A 21,515-nucleotide genomic window follows, 5' to 3' on the forward strand; every position below is an offset into this window, starting at 1 on the left:
AGGTCCTTGGCGGTGGGCATCTAGGTTTTTGCATTTGATTACTGAAATAACTGTTTCCTCAAGCCTGTTTGAGATTGAAAAGAGAAGAAAATTCTCTCTTATACATCTTTAGGCCCATAAAAGACTCTGCTATCATCTAGTGAAATGCCTTCAGTTTGCAGATAAAGAAGTCAAGACTTAGGGAGATTAAGTGACATGCCTGAGGTCATGTGGCTCCTAAGTGCCTGGTTGGGATTTGAATTAAGATCTGTCTCCTTCATCCTCCAGACTGCTGAGATTTACAGGCGTGGACCACCATGCTCTGCTACAAGGCACTAGTGTTTTTTTGTTCTTTCTTTTAGTCTGCTGTAGCCCAAGTTAATGTCACACTTTCTATGTGTGGCTGAGGGTGACCTTGAATTCCTTCCCCTCCCACCTCTCTTGAAAGTGCTGGAATTATAGATGTGCATAACCTCGCCTGGCTAAATCACTGTTCTTAATCATCATAAATGTCTTGCCCTAAGTGTGCATCAGCATTTGCAGCAGGCAGCAATGGCTTTGCTGTGTGTGAGCTATAAAGCTCCTGCATTGGTAATTTGCAACTCCAAGAGTCTTTTCTAGAAACATGAAATACTAATTAATTAATTAGTTAATTAATAGACAAGGTCTCACTAGGTAGGCTTGTTTTGGTCAGGAGCTCACTATGTGAAGCAGGCTGCCTCCAGCTCCCAGAGACCCTCTCGTTCCTGTTTCCTGAGCTTGGGGATTGCAGTAATGTACCACCATGCCCCACTTGTAGCAGGCAATCTTATTTTTGAAGCACAGGACTCCAGAAATGCTCACATCATACAATCAGCACAGCTCAGGTCATAGACAGCTGACCTTGATGCATTCTTTGCTCTTCTTTAGCTTTTGGCATCTCCTTGCCCTACATCCTCCCTCTCAGCTTTTATTTCTTCCTCTTTCTCTGTCCTTTCCTCCTATTTATCTGTCCATTTAGATGGGGAGCTTAATGATAATAATGAGAACTTACGAAGTGCTTACTATGTTCCAGTCTCTGAGCTCAGCACTTTTTATTCATTACTGAACTTGCACCCCACAGCAACGCTATAGGGTAGGGCTTATTATTAGATTCCCCCCACCTTGCAGACAAGAGACTGCTGCCAAGGAAGTCAGGTAATTTGCCAAGGTCACACAACTAGAAAGTGTTAGGGGTCACAATCTGGCTGACATCATACCAGCTGTTCTTTTTCCACTGCTATGTGTTCAGGCCAAAAGTAGAGTGTGGCGTGATTAAAATGTCCCCTCAGAAGGTGCTCAACATAGATTTGTCTGAGGGCTGAGCCTTGTGGAAAGTTCTCGGGTGCCATATGATACTCTAATTATTTGCCATCATATTCATTTTCATCTGGGGGTAGTTAATCATACTTGTAGTTCAGAGGCTTAGAGATTTAAGAGGGGGCAAAAACAAAAAGTCCAGAGCCCTAATAGGGCTACACAGCTGACTCTTCAGAAGAGCTTGTGGATGAGTTAAATCATAAATATAAAGCCCTGGACGTTTCCACTCCACCAGCTGTCTGACAAGTTTGAAAGTGTATGGCAAGTAATGGAAAACATCTGACTTAAAGGCTTCTGACCTCTTGGAAGATAGATGCCCATGAATATGATGAAGTGCAGAGGCAAGAGGCCATTTCTAGTGTATGTGATGCGGGAGGATGTTGGCTATGAATGTATAGAGTAATTGAAAGGGACCCTTTATCCTTGTGTCATACTTTATAGATCCTAACCTCTAAACACCGGTGTTGTGTTGGATTTGCATGCCATGAGGCCAACAAAATCAAGGTCTCTTTTAGCTTGCAAACTCAACTCCCGTCCTGACTGAACACATGAGCACCAAGTAGGGCCAGTGCCTAGGATTGCTTATGATCCATCTCTTGGTTCCCCTACTGTAATAGACCATAAGTGAGATTAAGCATCCTTGTGTGCTACTCTCTCCCTACACACACATATTCGTCCCCTTTTAAAGCTACCCTAGAGATTGCCACTGAATCTTAGTACTTACTGAGAAATTTATTAATTCACATGACTTGGTGCAATCAATATTTGCAAAGATAATGAATTGTCAGCCTGGTATTTCTGAATGTCTCTGTGCAGTTCTGCTGAGACCAAAGGAAGTAGAAGAGCCATCCGACTTTAATTTTGTTTAATTTTTTTTTGCACTGGCTAAGGATTATATATTTGTCTATGTATTTCATTTTATTACTGATGACTTAAAGTCTGATAAAATCACTGTTTCTGCAGTTCAACCTCTGGATGAACTTCTGTATACCTCGAGGCTAATGTGCTTTACTCAGCAATTTCAGCTTTTTTTTTTTTTTTCAATATGCTTCTCCCTCAGGCTGAGCCCAACTCTCTCTTAATTTTCTTCAGTTTCTAGTTCCAGGCGTCTAATGCCCTCCTCTTGCCTCTGGCCACTACATTTCTTCCACTGTATTAGTCATTTCCCCCCAGCCCATAGTAAATGTAAAACTCACACTAGACCTTTTCAATTCAATCAGGCTGCATAATGCAGTCTCCCACTCATTACTGTGGCAGCCAAAAGCAACTGATGGAGACGACATCAAATATACAGATGTAATGTGCAGTATTTAGTAGGATGGAGCAAGATGGAAGCGGGTAGTAGAAATAGAAAAAATATTTCCTAAGGAAGAACTAGACTTGCACACACTAAGAATGTTGTGTGTGTGTGTGTGTGTGTGTGTGTGTGTGTGTGTGTGTGTGTGTGTGTGTAGCTTATTTAGATACTTTCTTCATTTTGAGAGGGATAAGCAGTAGATTACACACTTATACACAAATTTAGATGTTAAACTCACGTACAAACACACATACATATACATAAACACACCCTTTACAGTTTAATAATTCTACCATTTAGCCCAATAGTCTGTGCAAAGGATAGTTTTGCTTTTGATCAGGTGTGCACTGAATGCCTGGTATGTAAGGTTGTTTGGTTCACTTCAATTTGAAATAAAAATAAATTGGCTTTGAAATCTTTCCTTGGCTCATAATAGAGCAAAAGGACGAGACTATGAGTGCAAACGTAGCATGGGAACATCAGGACACAGAGGCAAGTTAAACATGCTCCAGTGGTGCATGGAAATTAATGAACATCAGAGAAACTGGAAAGCATCTACATTCCAATAGTACCATGCTGATTGTGGGAACTCCACTTATTAAATCATACATAGAGGTGTTTGCTGTTTTTATAACCCTTAGAGTTACAAGGTTCTTCAATTAGCTATGCCATTCTATTGAAGAATGTTCAGCTGATTACTTTAGAATTTGAGTTGTCAGAGGGCCTGTTTAGGAACTGGACATTGGTTGGTTATTATCTCAACATTTCACCAAAAGTCTTATTTCAATATGAGTGTATAGTAGCTTGATTTGCATTTGCATATCTACTACTGAACTAATCACCTAACTATTTATTTCTTCCCTTAGGGGAAAGCTATGTCTGTTCCTCTGATAACTTCTTTAAAAAGGTTGAGTACACCAAGAACGTCAATCCCAATTGGTCTGTCAACGTAAAAACATCTGCCAACATGAAAGCTCCCCAGTCCTTGGCTAGCAGCAACAGTGCTCAAGCCAGAGAGAACAAGGACTTTGTGCGCCCCAAACTTGTGACCATCATCCGCAGCGGGGTCAAGCCTCGGAAGGCGGTGCGTGTGCTTCTCAACAAGAAAACAGCCCACTCTTTCGAGCAGGTCCTCACTGACATCACAGAAGCGATCAAGCTGGAAACTGGAGTTGTCAAAAAACTCTATACCCTTGATGGAAAGCAGGTCAGTGCCTGTACAAAGTACTTTTCTCATTTTCCCAACTCTGTAGGTCAGTGGTTCTCAACCTGTGAGTCAGGACCCTTTCACAGGGTTCACCTAAGACCATTGGGAAACACAGATATTTACATCACTATTCACCAGAGTAGCAAGATTACAGTTATAAAGTAGCAATGAAAATAATTTTATGGTTGGGGGTCACCACAACACAAGGAACTGTATTAAAGCAGCATTAGGAAGTTTGAGAACCACTGTTTTTAGATGCTCATTTTTGATAAGTCGTTATTCATGGTTGAGGGTCTCTCCCTCCATATTCCTTCATCCTTAACTGATACTCTTCATCTCATTTTTGATAAAGATCTTCTCAACAGACAAAGCAATGAACCAGAAATTGGCTGCTTTGAAATTCCTTTTACTTTTGATTTCTCAGGCATAGCGGTCAGTTATCTCCCAGGTCTTCATTCACTAAGAAAAAAATGTTTCAAAACTAACATGAAGCAAGCTTGATCATTTTATATATATAACTAAAAATATGGTTTGTCCCACTCATTTTTTAAGATACTCCCATGATGGTGTTCTGCATCCTTTTGGATGAAAGGAAGTTGAAGTGACCCTTATGTTTATATGGAAGGAGGTATACAAGGGGAAAGCAGTAAAATTTCGGGTGCATTGTCTTTGCCTTACACTAAGATATATGTTTCTCTCCCTTTTCCATGTGACATAGCTGTTTTAATTTGGTTCCATGGATGGGTTGTGTGAGAAAGGAACTATTTCAGGATTCCAAAATTAGCCCAAGAAAGATGCTACCATCTGTTCCCCTCCAAATCAGGTTCTTCATGTCATTGGTTACACTACTGAAGTACTACCTATATTAGTATCTGGGAAAGAATGCAGCCAGGCGTCTCCATAAGACAGATGCACCATTCTCGTGAGCATGGAGATCTGTAAATATGTAACAAAAATGTTCCAAGAGAATTGTAACAGTGGCTAGTTCTATTGGTTCAAATGGTCATTTTGGTGACCCATCTCGAAGACAAGTGTGGATGATTATCAGTCCATAATCCTACCTCTTAAAATATCTTTCATAATGGAATAATTATAGTTTCTAAAATGTAAATTTCTATATATCAAAATGACTGACAGGTATTTAAATGCAGAAGTATGCCTTTCCCCATAATTACTAATATGTATTGCATGCTACAGGATTTCAAGTTTCAGGAAAAGTCACTTACATGCTATGCACTTGGCAATTTTGATAAATTGGTGTTTTTCTACCTTTCATCTTTTTGTGCTCCAAGATGCCTAGAACCATGGGTTATAGTCGAGGTTCACTGAGAGACTCTGTCTCAGGGGGATAAGCAGAGAGTGATAGAGCATGATACCCATTGTTTCCTTCTGTTCTCTACACAAACATGGGCACATGTGTCACACACACACACATACATGCACGCATGCACACACACACACACACACATACACAATACTCCATGAGCATTCTTTCTCTCTTTATCTCACATCCCAAGCATAAACACACATACAAACACCCACACACCACAAGCATTCACACACACCACAAGCATTCACATATGTGCATATACCACAAATATTTCCACTTACATCACAAACATTCACACACACCCCGCAAGCACATGCAGGCACACACACACACAGTTACTACAGAATTCACATGCACACACAAGCACACTTACCATAAGAAATTATACACACACATACTATAAACATTCACACACATGCAAACACACACCCCAACAAGCATTCAAACATACAAATACACACTTACCACAAGCATTCATACACCACAAACACTCACACACACAAGTGCTCATAGACACACACACACACACACACACACACACACAAACACTATTAAAAACAAAGCTTAACCTTCCACATTTGCGGTCAGTTCATTATCAAATAAATTTATTAATATTCACATATCTCTTAAAAAGTATTAGTACTCTTGGTCTACTTTACCTCTACTATTCTTAGTATGGGTTTCCAGTATTGTGTGAAGATGGATCATACTTTGGCATTCTTGACTGTTCCTGATAACGTGTTAAAGGTAAGGTACAGATCTTAAGTAAGCAAGTGTCTGTCCAATGATGAGTGGGTTTTCACCTCCATGGCCTCACATAATGGAAGTCCTCTACAATGTCTTCAAGCATCAGTTTCAGTTTCTTTAGGGAAGATGCTACAATATCATAGCAGGGTATGATAATGGTGTGTAAGTACAGAAACAAAAGTGATGCTTAATTGACAGTCATAGAGACAGGAATTGGTTAATTCAATCAAAAGATTTGGATTGGTATTCTAATCTTTCATAGAGACAGGAATTGGTTAATTCAATCAAAAGATTTGGATTGGTATTCTAATCTTTCACAGAGACAATCACTTTCTGACATTCATCAACTGGAGAAAGAAGCCTAGATGGAATTCAAAGACTCTAATTCTAGCTTTTCACTTTTTAGTCACTAACTATGTGCTGTGGGGCCAATCATGTCACTTTTTCTGAGCCTTAGGTTTAGGTTTTGGTTTGTTTGTTAGGTGGTTTTTTTTTTTTTTTTTTAAGATAGGGTCTTTCTATGTAGTCCTAGAGTTTGGGCTGGCCTTGAACTCTCAGAAATCCTCCTGCCTCTGCCTCCTGAGTGCACCACCTTTAATCTACTATTTTATAGGATTGTCTCTAAATGGTATGTGCCAATCTTATACTCAGATTGTCTTGTTACCTAAAGAGCCACGATAAAAGGAGATTTTCTAACTTGTAATTTTTGTCTTCATTTTCTTCTCAATGTGGATGATTTAAAGGGTAGAAAGTAGAAGATTCACAAACAAGAGCAAGAGAACAGGCAGGCTATTAGAACTGTGGTAGCTCCAGAGCACCATGGTGCTGGATAAGAATGATTGATTCGTGTGGGTAGATAGAATCCCATTTGGCATCACTATTTTATTTTTAAACATTCATTGGTGTTATTATTCATTTCACAATAAATGTGTTTCATAATGACATTTTTGAGCCTCTATGACTTTGCAATTTGATCACATTCATCCCCCATTATCTCACCCTCTTCTTTCCACAAATATCTGATTTTTCCAGTACCATTTGTTGAGACAAAAAAGCAGAATTTTTACATCTATCTCCACCAAAGAGATTAGCTTACAGTTTTCTTTTTGTTGTATCTTTATCTGGTTTGGGTAGAAACAGAATACTGGCTTTATAAAAAGAGTTTCTTCATTTTCTAATGTATGTAACGGTTTCTAAAGCCTTGACTTTTTTTTTTTTTAAGGTCAAGTATAACAAGGTCTGGGTCAGGAATTATTTTTTAACTCTGCTGCTTCACTCTTGTTGCTCGTTATAGGTCTGTTTAAATTGCTTATCTCATCTTGGTTTAATTTTGGTAGGTTACATGCAGGTCAAAAACCATCCATTTCTGGTTTTTTTTTTTTTTTAAAGATATGACCTAATGATTTTCTAGATTTCTTTGTAATCTGCATTCATTTGTGATTTTATTAATTTGTTTCTTCCCTCTTTTTCTTTTTGTTACTTCGCCTGAGGGTTTGTCCAGTACTTTCTCTCACTGACTCTTATTATTTTTATATTTATATTTCATTAATTTATGCCATGATATTATTTCTCCTTTGATTACTGCAATGTCAACTAAGTAACCTTAATGACACCATAAAATGTTTTGTCATGTAACACAAAATGATGACATTTCACTATAACAATAATTCGAGGAAAGGAAATTATGCAAAGGTAAGCATCATTGAGGTGATCATTCTTACACTTCTATTTATCGTAAGTGAAAGAGAAAGACAATTCAAGCGATTCTGAGGTTTATGCCTAAGGTGTATGGGGTGGATGGTGGGGCCATTCAAAGAGATTAAGGAGATTCAGTGCAATAAAGTGGACTCTACATATACTGAGTTCTGGGGCTTTGCTGCATCTAAGTAAACAATCCAGAAGAGCTACAAATGGGTGTGGATCTCAGGGTCTGGGGTGGGGATACAAATTTAAAAGTAACTTGTAAACAACTGTAGCTAAAATAGGCAAGTAGATGAGTTCAGCAAGGATGTATGTGACGTGACTAATTGCCCCAAACTCTGAAGACTCTCTGTTGGATTTGTGTGAATGGAATGGGTGAAAGGTGGGACACGATATGTTACAGAGAATCCTGAGAAATAATGTGAAGGTGTGTCCAGAGAGGCCAGGAGAACAGTTTTTAGTCAGGATTGGGCAGTTATGTCAATGTGGCAGTGTTTGTTTGTTTTTTTTTTTTCTGAAATACAGTACGGATTGTAAATTAATCAAATTCAGGTGATTGGAATGGTCATTTTGTGGCTAAAGGAAGGAAAACTCCCCTCTTGAGCAGATGGCTCAGTGAGAACCTTGAAGGCAACTGGCAAAATGGAGTCACAATTACGTGAGAGTGTAAGAAACCTGGTTTCCTGGCAACACCTTATGCTGGATCCATCAAAACTTGCCTGTCCATTGATCTATAGTTTCTTTTCCTATTTTTTCTCTTATATGGAGTTGGCTGAATACCATTCCTGTATACCTCACTCCATATATTCACTTTAACATGTAAAGCAAGCCCTTATTCCCACAGTGTTCTTCTGTATTATCAGTTAATGCCTTACCTCTGGATATATTAGACTGTTCCTTGGTTTGATTTTCTCAGGGCCTTGATTTCAGCACATAGATTTAGCTGATAAGGTGATAACAATTTAATTTTCAACACAAGATCAGCAATGATCAATTTAGAGCACATTTCCTAAATTATGTTATAACATAGCATTGCACGGTATATTGCTTTATTCTATAAAGATTCAAAGAAGACATGGTCAAAGTAACCTGCTAGTGTTCCTCAAACTATTTTGAACAACAAAACTTAAAAAAACAGGTGACCATATGGTCAAAACACATGAGGAATCACTGGCCTCTGCTTTAGGTATTTATTTGCATTTTAATTAGAGCATCTTGAAGAAGAAAAACCTTAAAGGCCCAGAGAAATGTTTATATGGAAAGAAAACAGGTACCACTGCATTTTGACAGGGCTTCAAATCTGGAACAAGGCTTTTTTACCTAGAACATTGCTAATCACAGAGGTAACAGCCACCCTCCCATAGGCCAGACCAGGCTTGAGAGCACTCATCTCTGACACAATCGCTAGAATGATAGAGATAAAAAAAAATGGGGGTGGTTTTTCTAGATGATATATTTAAAGCCTTCCAGAGTCAAAAGACATTAGGAAAATCCTTTGGTCCTGGACTTCAACGTTTGGCTTCTCTAAGCACAGTGATAAAGAGATAGCAACATCAATTTGCTAGGTTTTGATCTTGCACATTAGATTTAGTCCTGTATAAACCAGTACCCCTTCCATAAGCCCATGCTGCAGAGTCTATGGGAAAGTCAATTAGCGTTACTAGTCAGTGCTAACTTCCATAGGTGGTGCTAATTAACTAGACTGTACAGCTTCTATTGCCCAAAGTCCAGATTTCTACAGATGGCGACAATTTGGCAAACCCTAGAAGGCTGAACACTTTGCCCAGGAAGGTAACAGTTTTTATACAAGGTTTGGGGCCCAAGACCAGTACCTTCTGAACTCAATCTGTATCTACATACACACGCATGCCCCAGTTTCTTTTAAGTATTGGCTGCCTCATCCCATGAACTCAAATATAAACATTTGTATGTCTGGACAGTTCTGGTCCTATTCACCTAAGGTATTACAGCCTTGCTAGAAAGCTAAAATATTTGCCTCCACAGTTTATGCATGATGGCAGTTGACTGGTGAGCTTCCTCTCGCTTTTCCCAAAGAGGATGCATCTTTGTTTTGCTTAATGTTTCAAGTGTCTGACTTGTCACCTGCTCGGAACTGATGCTTGTATTTTCCCCCATTGTTACCTAGTGGGCAATCTACCCTTTAGATTGGGTCTTTTGGAATACTTGATATACTTTGGAATGCATTGCAGTTCTTCTTGGCCCTGAGCACTTTTGATTTTATGAATTCTGTTCTGCATTAAAAACTTACTAATGCATTTCATATAAAAGGGAATGTATTAATATTATGCATTTAAACATTTTCTTCAATATGACTTCAGTTATGTTTCTTTTATGTTTTGTTTTTGAAATGGGCAGGCCATGTCTCATGTAGCCTAGAATAGCACTGAACTCACTAGATAGCTGAGGATGACCTTGAACTTATGAACCTTCTGCCTCTACTTTCTAAGTGCTAAGATTGCTGGCGTGGGCCACTATAGTCAGGTTTTGTATGGTGCTAGGAATAAAACCCAAGGCTTTATATATACTAGACAAGCACTCTACCAACTAAACTATATCCTCAGTCCTCACCTGTTTCTGTTCTGAAGAGAAATCAGATACATTTTACTGGCCCATAAAAGTATTGTGGATCCCAGCCAGGTACCATGCCTATTGTTCCTAATGGATAACCAGCCCTGGACTAGCTGAAGCCTAGATTCACATTGTGAGTTCACTTGCAGTAAGTAGTGAATGAGAATTCCTGTCTGAAAAAAAATCCAAAATTGTAGGAGCTTCTTGGATCTACCAGTTGACGATTGAGAATTACCAAGAAAGACAGTTCTCTTCCTCCAGTTCTAATATATTTTACCCAGTGTACAAACCTGGGTCAAAAGTCATTGCTAGTAGGCATTTTCTAGTGTGCTAGACTCAAGGTAGGAAATAGAGATCTGCTTCCTCAGCAGCTTCCATAAGCCACTCCTGAGACTGATGGATGGCTCCAATCCATTTCCAGGCTGGAATTGCTTCTGTCCTTTAGCCTGCAGCTCTCAGAAGACAGCTCTGAAGGTGGAATGAAAGTTGATTAGCAATAAGATGGATTGTTGCAGTTTATCCAGAGAGAAGAGGATGGTTTATTTTTATCTCATGTCTGTATTTAGTGGCAATTAATATAGATACTTTTATCTCAACTCCGACCATAAATCTCCTTAGCAGCAGTCACTCAGCCTGGCATGAGGTTCTGAATGCTACATTGCTGTTATATTGCCCGATAAGGAGTTTGTTGGCTAAAAGATTACCAATAAACCCCATCTGGAAGCCGGTGGAAGTTGAAATTGCGGATGAACTAATATGGAAAATAAGAATTTATGGGATTCTCTGATGGGAATTTACTTTACATAGCCATACTTGATTTAAAATTTTTGTAAGCAGGACTCCGGAGGCAATTGCTATAACCTAGGAGGAAAAAAGTTCACACACCCACCTTCAACCAGTTTAACAGCCCTGGCTCTGGTTCAGTTCAATGAGTAGTATCGACTTAGGCTATTCTACAGGGACCATACTGGGGACCTTGAGGTCAGACAGCAATCATCCTCCTCCCTTCTTGTAGAGTAAAAAATCTGTTTAAATCAATAGGCTCCTATTCCTCCAGCTGAATGTGGCTTTCAAGAATGACAGCATCTGTTCCATATTGCCCTTGCCCTTGTCAAACCCCAGCGTGAAATAGAACAGAGTGGTATGGAGTAGCTAGGTTTGTGGATGTAATACATACAGCATCAGTGTAAAGGATACGGGCCCTGGAAGTCTTCATACAAAAGGCAGAGCTAGTGGGAATATAAAATCAGAGTAATCAGACTGAATACAATTAGAAAGAATTAAGGTTGATCAGAGTTTGCAGTCTCTAGGAATATATAGAAGAACTTGATTTTCCATTATTCAAAATATAGAAGATTAGAGGCCATTAAATGCTAGGTTTTAAAAGAAAGTGATAAAAAATGTGACAGAGACCATACACCACCACAAATCCAAAATCTTTTATTGATCCATTATTACCTATATTTATGGTGTAAAACATATTTTGATATATGTGTACATTTTGCAATGATCAAAACATTTTGATATATGTGTACATTGTGCAGTGATCAAATTGTGGGTAATTAGTATTCCTATGCACTGAAACATTTCTGATTCCTTTGTGCTGAGTTTACTCAGTCCTCTGTGGCTGTTTGGAAGTTGTTACAAGGCATTGTTTTTAGCTACAGAGCTGCAGAACTTAGTCTTCCTCTCCAATATATTTACTATATTAAGTATGTGTTGATCAGAATTCTATAGATAAGTAGAACTCATAGGATAGATCAATATACGGAGATTTTATTTTATGGAGTTGGGTCATGTGATTAGGGAGACTAATAAAGTTGAAACACATAGAGCAAGCAAGCAGGCTAGAGAACCAGAGAAGAGTTTTCAGTTTGGAGTCTAAAGTCATTGATAATACTTGGCAGATAACATGTGGCAAGCCTTGAACTTCAATAAGAAATAGTGCAAAGGGCCCTAGACAAGGAACCCAGAGATATTTGCTCTGCTATTAAAGAGCTGGACTATTGTAGATCCAACTACTGCCACTCCCTTAGTCTTCATCTGTTTCTGTCCACAAAATGGACTCGCCAAAAGTTCCTTCCACAGTGAAACAATTCTACACATCCAATTCCCTTTACACTTAAAGTTCTGTGATCCCAAAACTCAGATTTGGAAGAACAGCAAATTGTCCAGCTTAATGCACCCCCTGGCAATGTCTAGAAGTAACTGCATACTCGTAACAATTCTGATAATCAACCAATTTTAATTATCTTTAACTAAAGAATAAGCAAAATGCCTTGTTTTTCCAATTTGTTCATGTCATTCTCAATAATAGATTTCATTAATGAGAACTATGTCTGGCGGCTCTTCATGATGGCTAAGCACGGCACTGTTCTGCACTGTTCTACTCTATATAGGCAGCAGAAGGAAAAAATACTCAGCCTTGAGGTGTTGACACTTTAGTAAATGGAGACAATGGCAAGACTAGAAAAAGTATTTAATATTTCAGGTGAACACACATACAACTATTGCAGACATAGGCCTCTCCCTTGCTCATGAATGTTTCCTTAAAACCTTGAGCACTGTTTAGGAATTGGGATATGTTCAATGTGTATTGCATGTTGAATGGGTGAAGGAATGACCTGAGGGAGAGTTGTGAGTAGTATGAACTGAAGGAATATCAGAGCCATAAAGACCAATCTTAGATCATAAAATTTTAGAGATACAATGGAACTTCGACATCAAAATATCCAAGAAAAGTGGTCTGAGTAGCATGATGTCCATTTGTAAGGGATCATCACAGCAACAGAATCAGAAAATATTAATTACCAATTAAAGTATTCCTAAGTCACTAAATGAAATTAAAGAACTGTGGACCAAGTCTTATTTTTATCCTGTTTTTCTGGTCCCTCTAAGTTAGCAATAAGTGTTCTACTTCAATTGCCAGAATATGCATCATTGGATTGAATTCCCAGTAAAAGAAGATAACATACATTGTCCTAAAAATTCACATTTTCACAGGAAAAACAAAACAGAGGATGACAGATCCATAGCAGAGGACGTTATTTAGACAGCTTTAGCATATTTGTAGTATAATTATCTGTCTGGGGCATAATCATGATTGGAAGCTGAATGACACTCAGAAATTTTAGCCTAGTATGAGACACTGTTTCCTGGGTGAGAGGGAACTTCCCTTGCCCCTGGTTCATGTCAGCTTGCACTGAGTTAGTTTCTAGGCACCACACTCCAAAACCTGGAAAGTCAAGGTAATTACTACTGAAGATGCTCCCCAATTTCCACATATTCTGTATTTAATTAGATCTACCCGTTGTCTCTCATACTTCTGTATGAAAGTGAGAAGTTCAGTGTTAAGTGGATTTTCTGGTTTCCTTATTTAGTTTCATGTTGCTGAGCTATATTTGTCACTGTCTGAGAGATCATTTTTGTTGTGAAAATTTCTGAGAGCAAAATGGCCCAGTGCAAGATGAGGCTTGATGCATGCTTACCTCATTTCGTGATTCACAAACCTTGTTTTAGTATCAATTATATTGAGAATATCAGACAGCTTATCAGACCTTTGTTATGTTATTGCCGAGTATTTTGAGTCTGTCTTCCCAGCATACCTACCTGCCTTTGGTTTTCCATCTGTAAAATGCAGAGAGGAATTAGAATCCACTGATGTAACAAACATGTATTCTGCCTGACATTTCACAAGATGCTGGGAATATATTAAGATGTGTGAGCTGCTTTTTCATTTTCTGCCTTTGAGGAAGCCACTGCTGCCGCGCCAAATGAAGAAGAGTACTGAGGATCTTATATAAGATATGTATGTAAAAATGCTCTGTGAGGTGGAAGGCATGTTACAAATGTGGGGTATGATTTGGATTAAGCAAGCTTGTTCCCTCCTCTGACATCAGCTGGCATAGTGGTTCCCCATAGTGCGTGAGTCTTGGCAAACATTCCAGTGATAACAGCTGGAAGAAGGAGATTGAACAGTGATAACAGATTTCTGTTCATCCTATACTTCATACTTTTATTGTCTATCAATTGTCACAACAACACAAATGGGGTTGACTGAACAGTTCTCTCCATTTGCCAGACACAGAATCTGATATTCCATTACATGACCTCACCCAGTATCGCATAACTGATCCATAGCAGAGCCAGAACTAGAATTCAGATTTCTTGGCCCCCTAGGTCAGTGTTCTTTCCCCATAGCAAGCTTACTGATAAAGCAAAATCCATTCCCGAAGTTCACCACATGCTAATTAGGTTCCTACAAACACAGATGTGAGGCAAGCAGTAATCTTTTTGAAACATCTTAAATCTGTCCAACTTTTCTTCATCTACTTGAGGTAAAGCACACAGCAGCTGTCAGAAAGGCATAGTTGAATTCCTCTCTTGAATTTCTATGTATCAGAAACCTTATCAATTACTGGCAGGCAGCTGGATTACATGTACATTTCAAGAATCAAAGGTTTGCATTAGATAGCTACATTAGGAAATTGGAATAATATTTTTGCATCATCCAAAAGCTCTTTAGAGTGGATTAGAAATAAGAACCTGTATCTTTCAATGCATGCTGTAACTGGAGGCCTCCTGTGTTCTGTTGGATTTTGTTTTTTTGACACGTAGCCTAATTTTCAGAGCAAGTAGGCGCTGAGGGATTTCAACTTTGGACAAGCACAGTTACTAGGACTTAATGGCTTATTATAGACATTTCCCATTTGCAAGTAAACATCAGCGAATGACATATTCTCCTTGAACATACAAAACACATGTTTTTTTTTTTTAAAAGAGGATTTCTTTTCTAAAAATCTACTCTGGATGGGACCGTCTTCTTCATAAAGTAGACAGAATGACGAGCTAGCTACCGGCCCAAGTCTTGAGGGCAATGCTGCTTTATTCCATGCCGGTCTCTCCACTCCATCCTACAAAAGTCTTACAAGGATACTGGTACACACAGGTAATTTTCTATCACCCCAAATGCTGAGGTTTTCTATGCTGTGGACCATTCACCAGGATTGTCATTTGACATTATACCCTGTCCAAGTCTTTGTATTGCATTGTAGGTTCTCCAAGTGCACTTTGATCCAGGAAACAAATGCTACACAAATATTTGAACAATGACAATTTCTGCTAAAATAAAAATAGTGCTAAAACTATCAGGACATCAAATAGGCTCCATCAAACTTACTATTAGATGGGTTTGGAATATAGAAAAGAGGTAAAAAGTAACTATATTCCAAGCACAAAACTAACAATTTTTTTTCAAGAACACCTTTTCCATAAAATCTTTATCTTACCAGTGCATTGTGGTGCATACCGTAATTCTGACATTGGTTAGGTGAAGGCAATATGAAAATGAGTTTGAGGCCTGCCTGAGCCATGTAGTAAGTACAAAGCCAGCCTAGGGTACCTAGCAAGACCCTGTCTCAAAACTCAAACCTAAACTAAAGCAAGCCAATACACATAACAAAGTACTCATTTTCAGGAACAAAGAAAGAGTGAGCTGTGGAAAAGACCTTTGACTCTGATTGAGAAAGCCAGGGCTTACAGTGTAGTCCAATTATTATGTTGCTGTTCAACCAATTAGGCAGCCATTTAATCTCTTAGAATGTGAGTTTTCACATCAATGGCAAGAGATAAATAAGCTAGCTTTAGCTAAATCACAAATAATTAACAGTTATTTTACAAAAAGGATGAAATCTTAACACACACACACACACACACACACACACACACACACACAGTGTATATACACTGACAATTGAGGAGAAAACTAAAGAGGCATTCGAAGCAGCTCTAATATGGATCTACAATCCCACTAAGGTGACAGTACTCCCCAAATTGATCTACTGATTCAATGCTCCAAGTCAAAATACTAACTAGTTTCTTTGCAGAAATTGATAAGCTAAAACTCAAAATAGAAGAACAAAGCAAACAAAGCAAGACACAGCCTGGGTACAATAGGAAATGGGAAATTAGATCTTTTGGAGTTAACTGGTGACATGAAAAGGAATATTTGGTTGTATTAAGAAAATCTTAATTAAGATTTCTGTTAAGAAAAAATTATAAGCCAATATTTGGCCACTGTTGCACTTAGGTCACAAATATTAGGATCCATATGGAAATCTTATTGGAAATGTTAGTTAAAAACAGACTCTAGGCCTGGTGTGGTGGCACATATCTTTAATCCCAGCACTTAAGAAGCAGAGGCAGGCAGGTCTCTGTGAGTTCAGAGCTAGCCTAGTCTATGTAAAATATTCCAGGCCAGTCTAGAACATAGTGAGAACCTATGTAAAAAAAGGGATTTTATCCCAGACTTGATAAATCAGATTTATTTACGTACTGCATCCTCTCATGGCTTGGGTCCTGGAATCCTAACTAGAGGTAATAAGAAAGAAAATAAATTAACAGCAGACCCACATACAGACAAGCTGGTGTCAGGTGCTCTGGGCTTTCAGATGGAGAAGCCACAGCACCCTGGAGGCTCTGTGTGTTTACCATATACAGTTGAACAGGAAGGCAGGGTTATTATATACAGATAGCAAGGAGGGCAAGTTATTATATACAGCTGAACAAGGAGGCAAGGATAGCTAATCACAGTAGGATTAGGCTCTGTAGGGAAGCAGTCAAACATCTGGGGGAAGATAGCTAAGGTGAACATTTTCTGCACATCGTCAACATTCTCCTAGATCAGAGAAAGGCTTTGCCATCTCCTTGAGCCACACCTAGGAAGACTGCATTTCCATGAGGCTGGGGCTACATCCTTGACATGGGCATGCTCTTGTCAACAACACGCATTCACTCAGGACTTGCTTCTTATAGGGTGGGACTCGGGAATCTACATTTTTAATCAGATGAATTCATATAAGTGTTACTGTATGAAATCCAGTGAGCTAACCTTTCGATTTCAGCATTTAGAGATTCTAAATATTGGGCACATGTTCTACAAAACAAATGTTTGAAATAGACAGATGATGGTGTTGGGCACAGTAGTACATACATACTGGTATTATAGAATCTCAGTCGAGGAGACTCTCATGAGAGTTCAAGGACAGCTGGGGATACATAGCAAAACCCCATCTCTCTCTCTCTCTCTCTCTCTCTCTCTCTCTCTCTCTCTCTCTCACACACACACACACACACACACACACACACACACACACACAAATGAGATGATGGGCTCTTTCTGAGATCAATTAAATTAGACCTTTTGTAGACCCATTATCTTTTTGATTTATATGTTCATTGACTCCGTGATCCCTGTCTGAACTGCATTCTACCGTGTAGTCTCAATTACTGATCTTTTAGGCTCTCCTGGGTTAGGACAGCTACTATACATGACCTGGTTCTTTCACCTGGTTCCTTAATAGTCTCACAACCCTGCCTCCTTTCTGCTGCCCAAACCTTAAGGTAATGTCAAAGTGGAGTGAGATTTCAAGTTGTTCAGAGTACTCTTAGGTCTTTTGGTGTTCATTTCTTTTATGCAGAAAAGTGGAGAAAGAGGGATAGAAGAAAGGCGAAGGAAGAGGAAAGGAAAAAGAGGCAAAGACAAGAGGAGAGGAGAGGAGAGGAGAGGAGAGGAGAGGAGAGGAGAGGAGAGGAGAGGAGAGGAGAGGAGAGGAGACAGGTTCAACCATTAAATATGGAAGACATGCATCACTGTTAAAGAATAAAAGCCATGCACACCACACAGTGTATTTGATATTACTGGGAAACATCTGCACTCCCACCCACCTTTCTTTAACCCTCTCATTTTCACACCTAGCAGTGATTGCTGGAACAGGTGGAGGTGACAGAAAGCTGAACCCAAGCAGCCTGATTTGGCATTAGTTCACGACAGGAAGGGGCTTCAGTTCCTGCTTATCTTCTCCCACTCTAGCATAGTATTAGACCCCAAGACAAAGCTCAGATTGATGCAGGCCCCACCCCACCCTTCTTCTCCTGGCTTTCTTTCTATAAGTCATGCTTTCAGTGTTAGGAGTCTGGCAGCTGCGAGGCCTGGTTGCTAGGAAACAATTTCTCAGCACAAAGAACCCTCAGCTGGGAAGGTCAGGGCTGTCAGTATGAAACAGCTGTACAGAATTTTTATTTGTCTTCCTCTTGTTTTGGTTAATCACAGGGCATGAAACCAGAATCAAACTTTTCATAGAAATAAAAACTGCTGGAGAGTAACAGTTCAGCTGCTGCTTTGGTTTTTTTCTTTTTCTTTCTTTTTGCTGATATTCAAATCACAGCCTTTCTACTCTAGCCCCAACAAGCTGAGCAGACTAGAAGTAAAGGCTGGAGGTCAGGTGTTCTTTAGCCTTTGACTGCCTGCCTGGGGCAGCAAAGGCACAGCTGAACTGTGAGCTGAGTTAACCCCCTTCTCATGAATTGCCTTTTTCTTTAGGATTCGAGCTGAAAAGTTAAATAATGCAGGGTGCCTTTAGATTTTTAGATTCAAGCTGTGTGTGCTGGTATACTCTGATAATGGCAGATCTTGGCAAAGGCGTTACTGAATTGGAGACCAGTATGTGCCTGTTAGTGAGATCCTGTCTCAGAAGTTACCTTTATAAAAACAATGAGACATTCAAGTGAACCGGCAGCTTGCATTTTTTTATCTGACAAAGATATCAACCCTAACCTGTATGAAATAAATTTGGTATGAAGGTTGTATGGAATTGATACAAAAATAATACAAGTGAAGAAATGGATGATTCTAGGGTTGTTTTGACTAGTATGGTAGAAGCAGAAGCCAAGAGTTGGAGCTGTAGCTTACTGATAGATGGCTTGCATAGCATGTGAGGATCTCTGAGTGCAGGGTCTAGTGCTGCTAAACACTGTAGGCCAGAGAGAGGTTTTTAGAGAGCCACAGAAAGAAAAGGCAAAATCCACCTTTAGTACTTTGTTTCCTTTCTAGTTATTGATCATATACTAGTATAGTGATTAGACTGAAATGTGGTACACTGTGAGAGGCACATGATTACAAATCAGGGAGCACAAATTACAGGACTGGATGAATGGGCTCAATCAGTTGAGTGACATTGGGCAGAATTATTGCTCTTTTAGCACTCAGTTTCCTTTCCCAATCCATAAGATAGTGGTTTCTCAGATGTGTTTTCTGTTCCCTCAACAGCATGAGCAAAGCTTGGGTTTTGTTATAAATGTAGAATATCAGGCTTCAAGTTAGTTCTTTGGAATGAGGAACTGGGTGTTAGGACACACAATCTATTTTTTTTTCCACAACCATCCTGGTTACTTAGAGCAAACACATTTGAGAACCACTGAGTGAGAGAACTGTGCAGACCACTTCAACTCCCACCTCCATAGGTTCTGCATGGTGATGTCAAGCTCCAGTGTTTGGTGGCTTATTTTAAAATGTCCTTATCTTCTTATTCCCTTTCTCAGGGATTTGTTTTGAATTAGTTTGGGGGGTAAGCTTTATGCCACAGCATAGAAATTTTCATTATGTTTATAACTTCATTTGTCTTTATAGCTTCTCTTATTTTCTGATATCTCCTGTTCTCCTTAGGTAGTTTTGGCAAGGCATTTTAAGATCCATGAAGGTTTCTGTAAGCTTCAGCAAGTCCTCTGACTGCTATGTGCATGCTTCATATTGCCACTAGACAAAAGGTGGTGTTTAATGAGGGTGCTAGAATGTAGGAAGAATTGGCTAAGGACGCATCTCATCTGCATAAATTGATTTGATCTATAGCTGACTTCAATTATGTTTTTTTTCCTTTAAAACCTCATGTTTCCAAAAGTACTTTCTCTTTCTCATTTTGATTCTTCTTACAATGTTAAACAAAAATATCATCCCACTGTGTTTATAAGTATCTTATTACTAAAGGAAGAGAAGCTGATTCAAGAGGGCAGCTCATGGAGCTAATGACCACCCCCATCCTGCTTACCATGGTAGCTGGCACCCAGTGTGTTGTCCATGGTGCTGAATGTGGTTTATGTTCAACACAGGAATCTTTGGGAGAAATATAGATAGTCAAAGGAAGAGATGCTGGATTGCCACAGTAGTCTGTCCTTTTCCTGTTTCATTTCCCAAGGGAGACAATTTAATGAATTTGGCAATCAAATCATGCCACTTAGCCAAAATGACCAGAGTAATTATGCTTTTTATAGACTACTGCCTTCCTTTGGAGATTTTCTATTGGAGTAGCAGGGAAACAGTACTCATAGTTCAAGTAACTGTATTTTATTCTAACAAAGAGGATTTGACGTAAAGTGTGTATTTACTTAAGAGCAAAGGATCATCTTCCAAGTACCTCACTGTCAAAGTGAAAAAATACGAAAGGAATGTTTCAAAAGAAAGCAAGCAAAACCACAAGTCTAGTGCAGTATTCAGAAATTGTCTTATCAAGCATTGTAAGGTATGAGGATACACAAGCATCTTGCAGTACCTTGAGTACTTATAGAAAACTTTGGCTTTATTTTTAAAAATCCTTTTACTATGAAATAGTGAGAGATTTGTGGAGAGTTGCAAAAATAGTACAGAAAAGGTACTACTCTTAATAGTAATCCTTTACATAGGTACATACAGAAGTGTGCACCCTCAGAACCAGGCCATTAACACTGGTACAGTTCACAGGTCATATTCAGAGACTACCAAAGTTATATACATTCATTTGTATTTGAATGTGCAAATATAGATTTCTTTAAAAGATGAAGTCTTGCTATCTCTCCCAGAATGATCTGGAACTCATTATATAATCTTGTATGGCCTCATACTCATGGCAATCCTCCCCTTTCTCAGTATCCCAAGCACTGGGATTCTAAGCATACACAATCATGGTTGGTTTACATAATTGTGAAATTAGGAGAAACAAAAGGCTAGTGTCACCAGATTTCAGGGCCAGAGTCATTTGCTACAAATTGGATTTATTGCCAGCTCTTCTGTAGAAAATTGTCTTCTGTAAGAACTGTGGCCACCAGAGGGGATGCTATCTAAAATGGCAGTAAGGGAGTTCACTGGTTCATAGATCACTTGGCCTCTTTCTTCCTCTTACCATCAATTCTCCATCTGTATTTTTCCATTGTGTGGTTACAATTGGAAGTGAAGTACCATGGGCACCCAAATAGGTGGTCAGAAATAATTCCTTTCTTCAAAATAGAGCATATTCTGGAAAAATGAAGAGTGAATTTGAGGGTAGTTAGGTTCAAAATCTGCAAAGCATCATTTTAGAATGTTCAATTTTATAAAATAACACATTGTTTACAAGGAAATTGTATTCATGTATATCCATATAAGCAATGTAAAAGAATCCATGGGTCCATATGTTCTCCAATGCCTGGATTCTCTGTGAATATGTTATCACAACATTTCTAAAAGCTACTCCAGGCTATGC

General features: G+C 39.0%; 1 protein-coding gene across 7 annotated transcripts in view; it reads left to right on the forward strand.

Moving 5' to 3' along the window:
• Dcx (doublecortin) overlaps window positions 1-21,515 on the forward strand; it is an 80,035-nt gene that overhangs the window by 14,702 nt on the left and 43,818 nt on the right. For all 7 annotated transcript variants that reach the window (XM_042269010.2, XM_076562890.1, XM_042269006.2 and 4 more), the window contains exon 3: window positions 3,481-3,821. In XM_042269010.2, coding sequence (XP_042124944.1) covers window positions 3,481-3,821 — 341 coding nt within the window. The remainder of the gene's footprint in view (window positions 1-3,480; window positions 3,822-21,515) is intronic.

Source organism: Peromyscus maniculatus, chromosome X (genome assembly GCF_049852395.1).
Source record: "Peromyscus maniculatus bairdii isolate BWxNUB_F1_BW_parent chromosome X, HU_Pman_BW_mat_3.1, whole genome shotgun sequence".
NCBI lineage: Eukaryota > Metazoa > Chordata > Mammalia > Rodentia > Cricetidae > Peromyscus > Peromyscus maniculatus.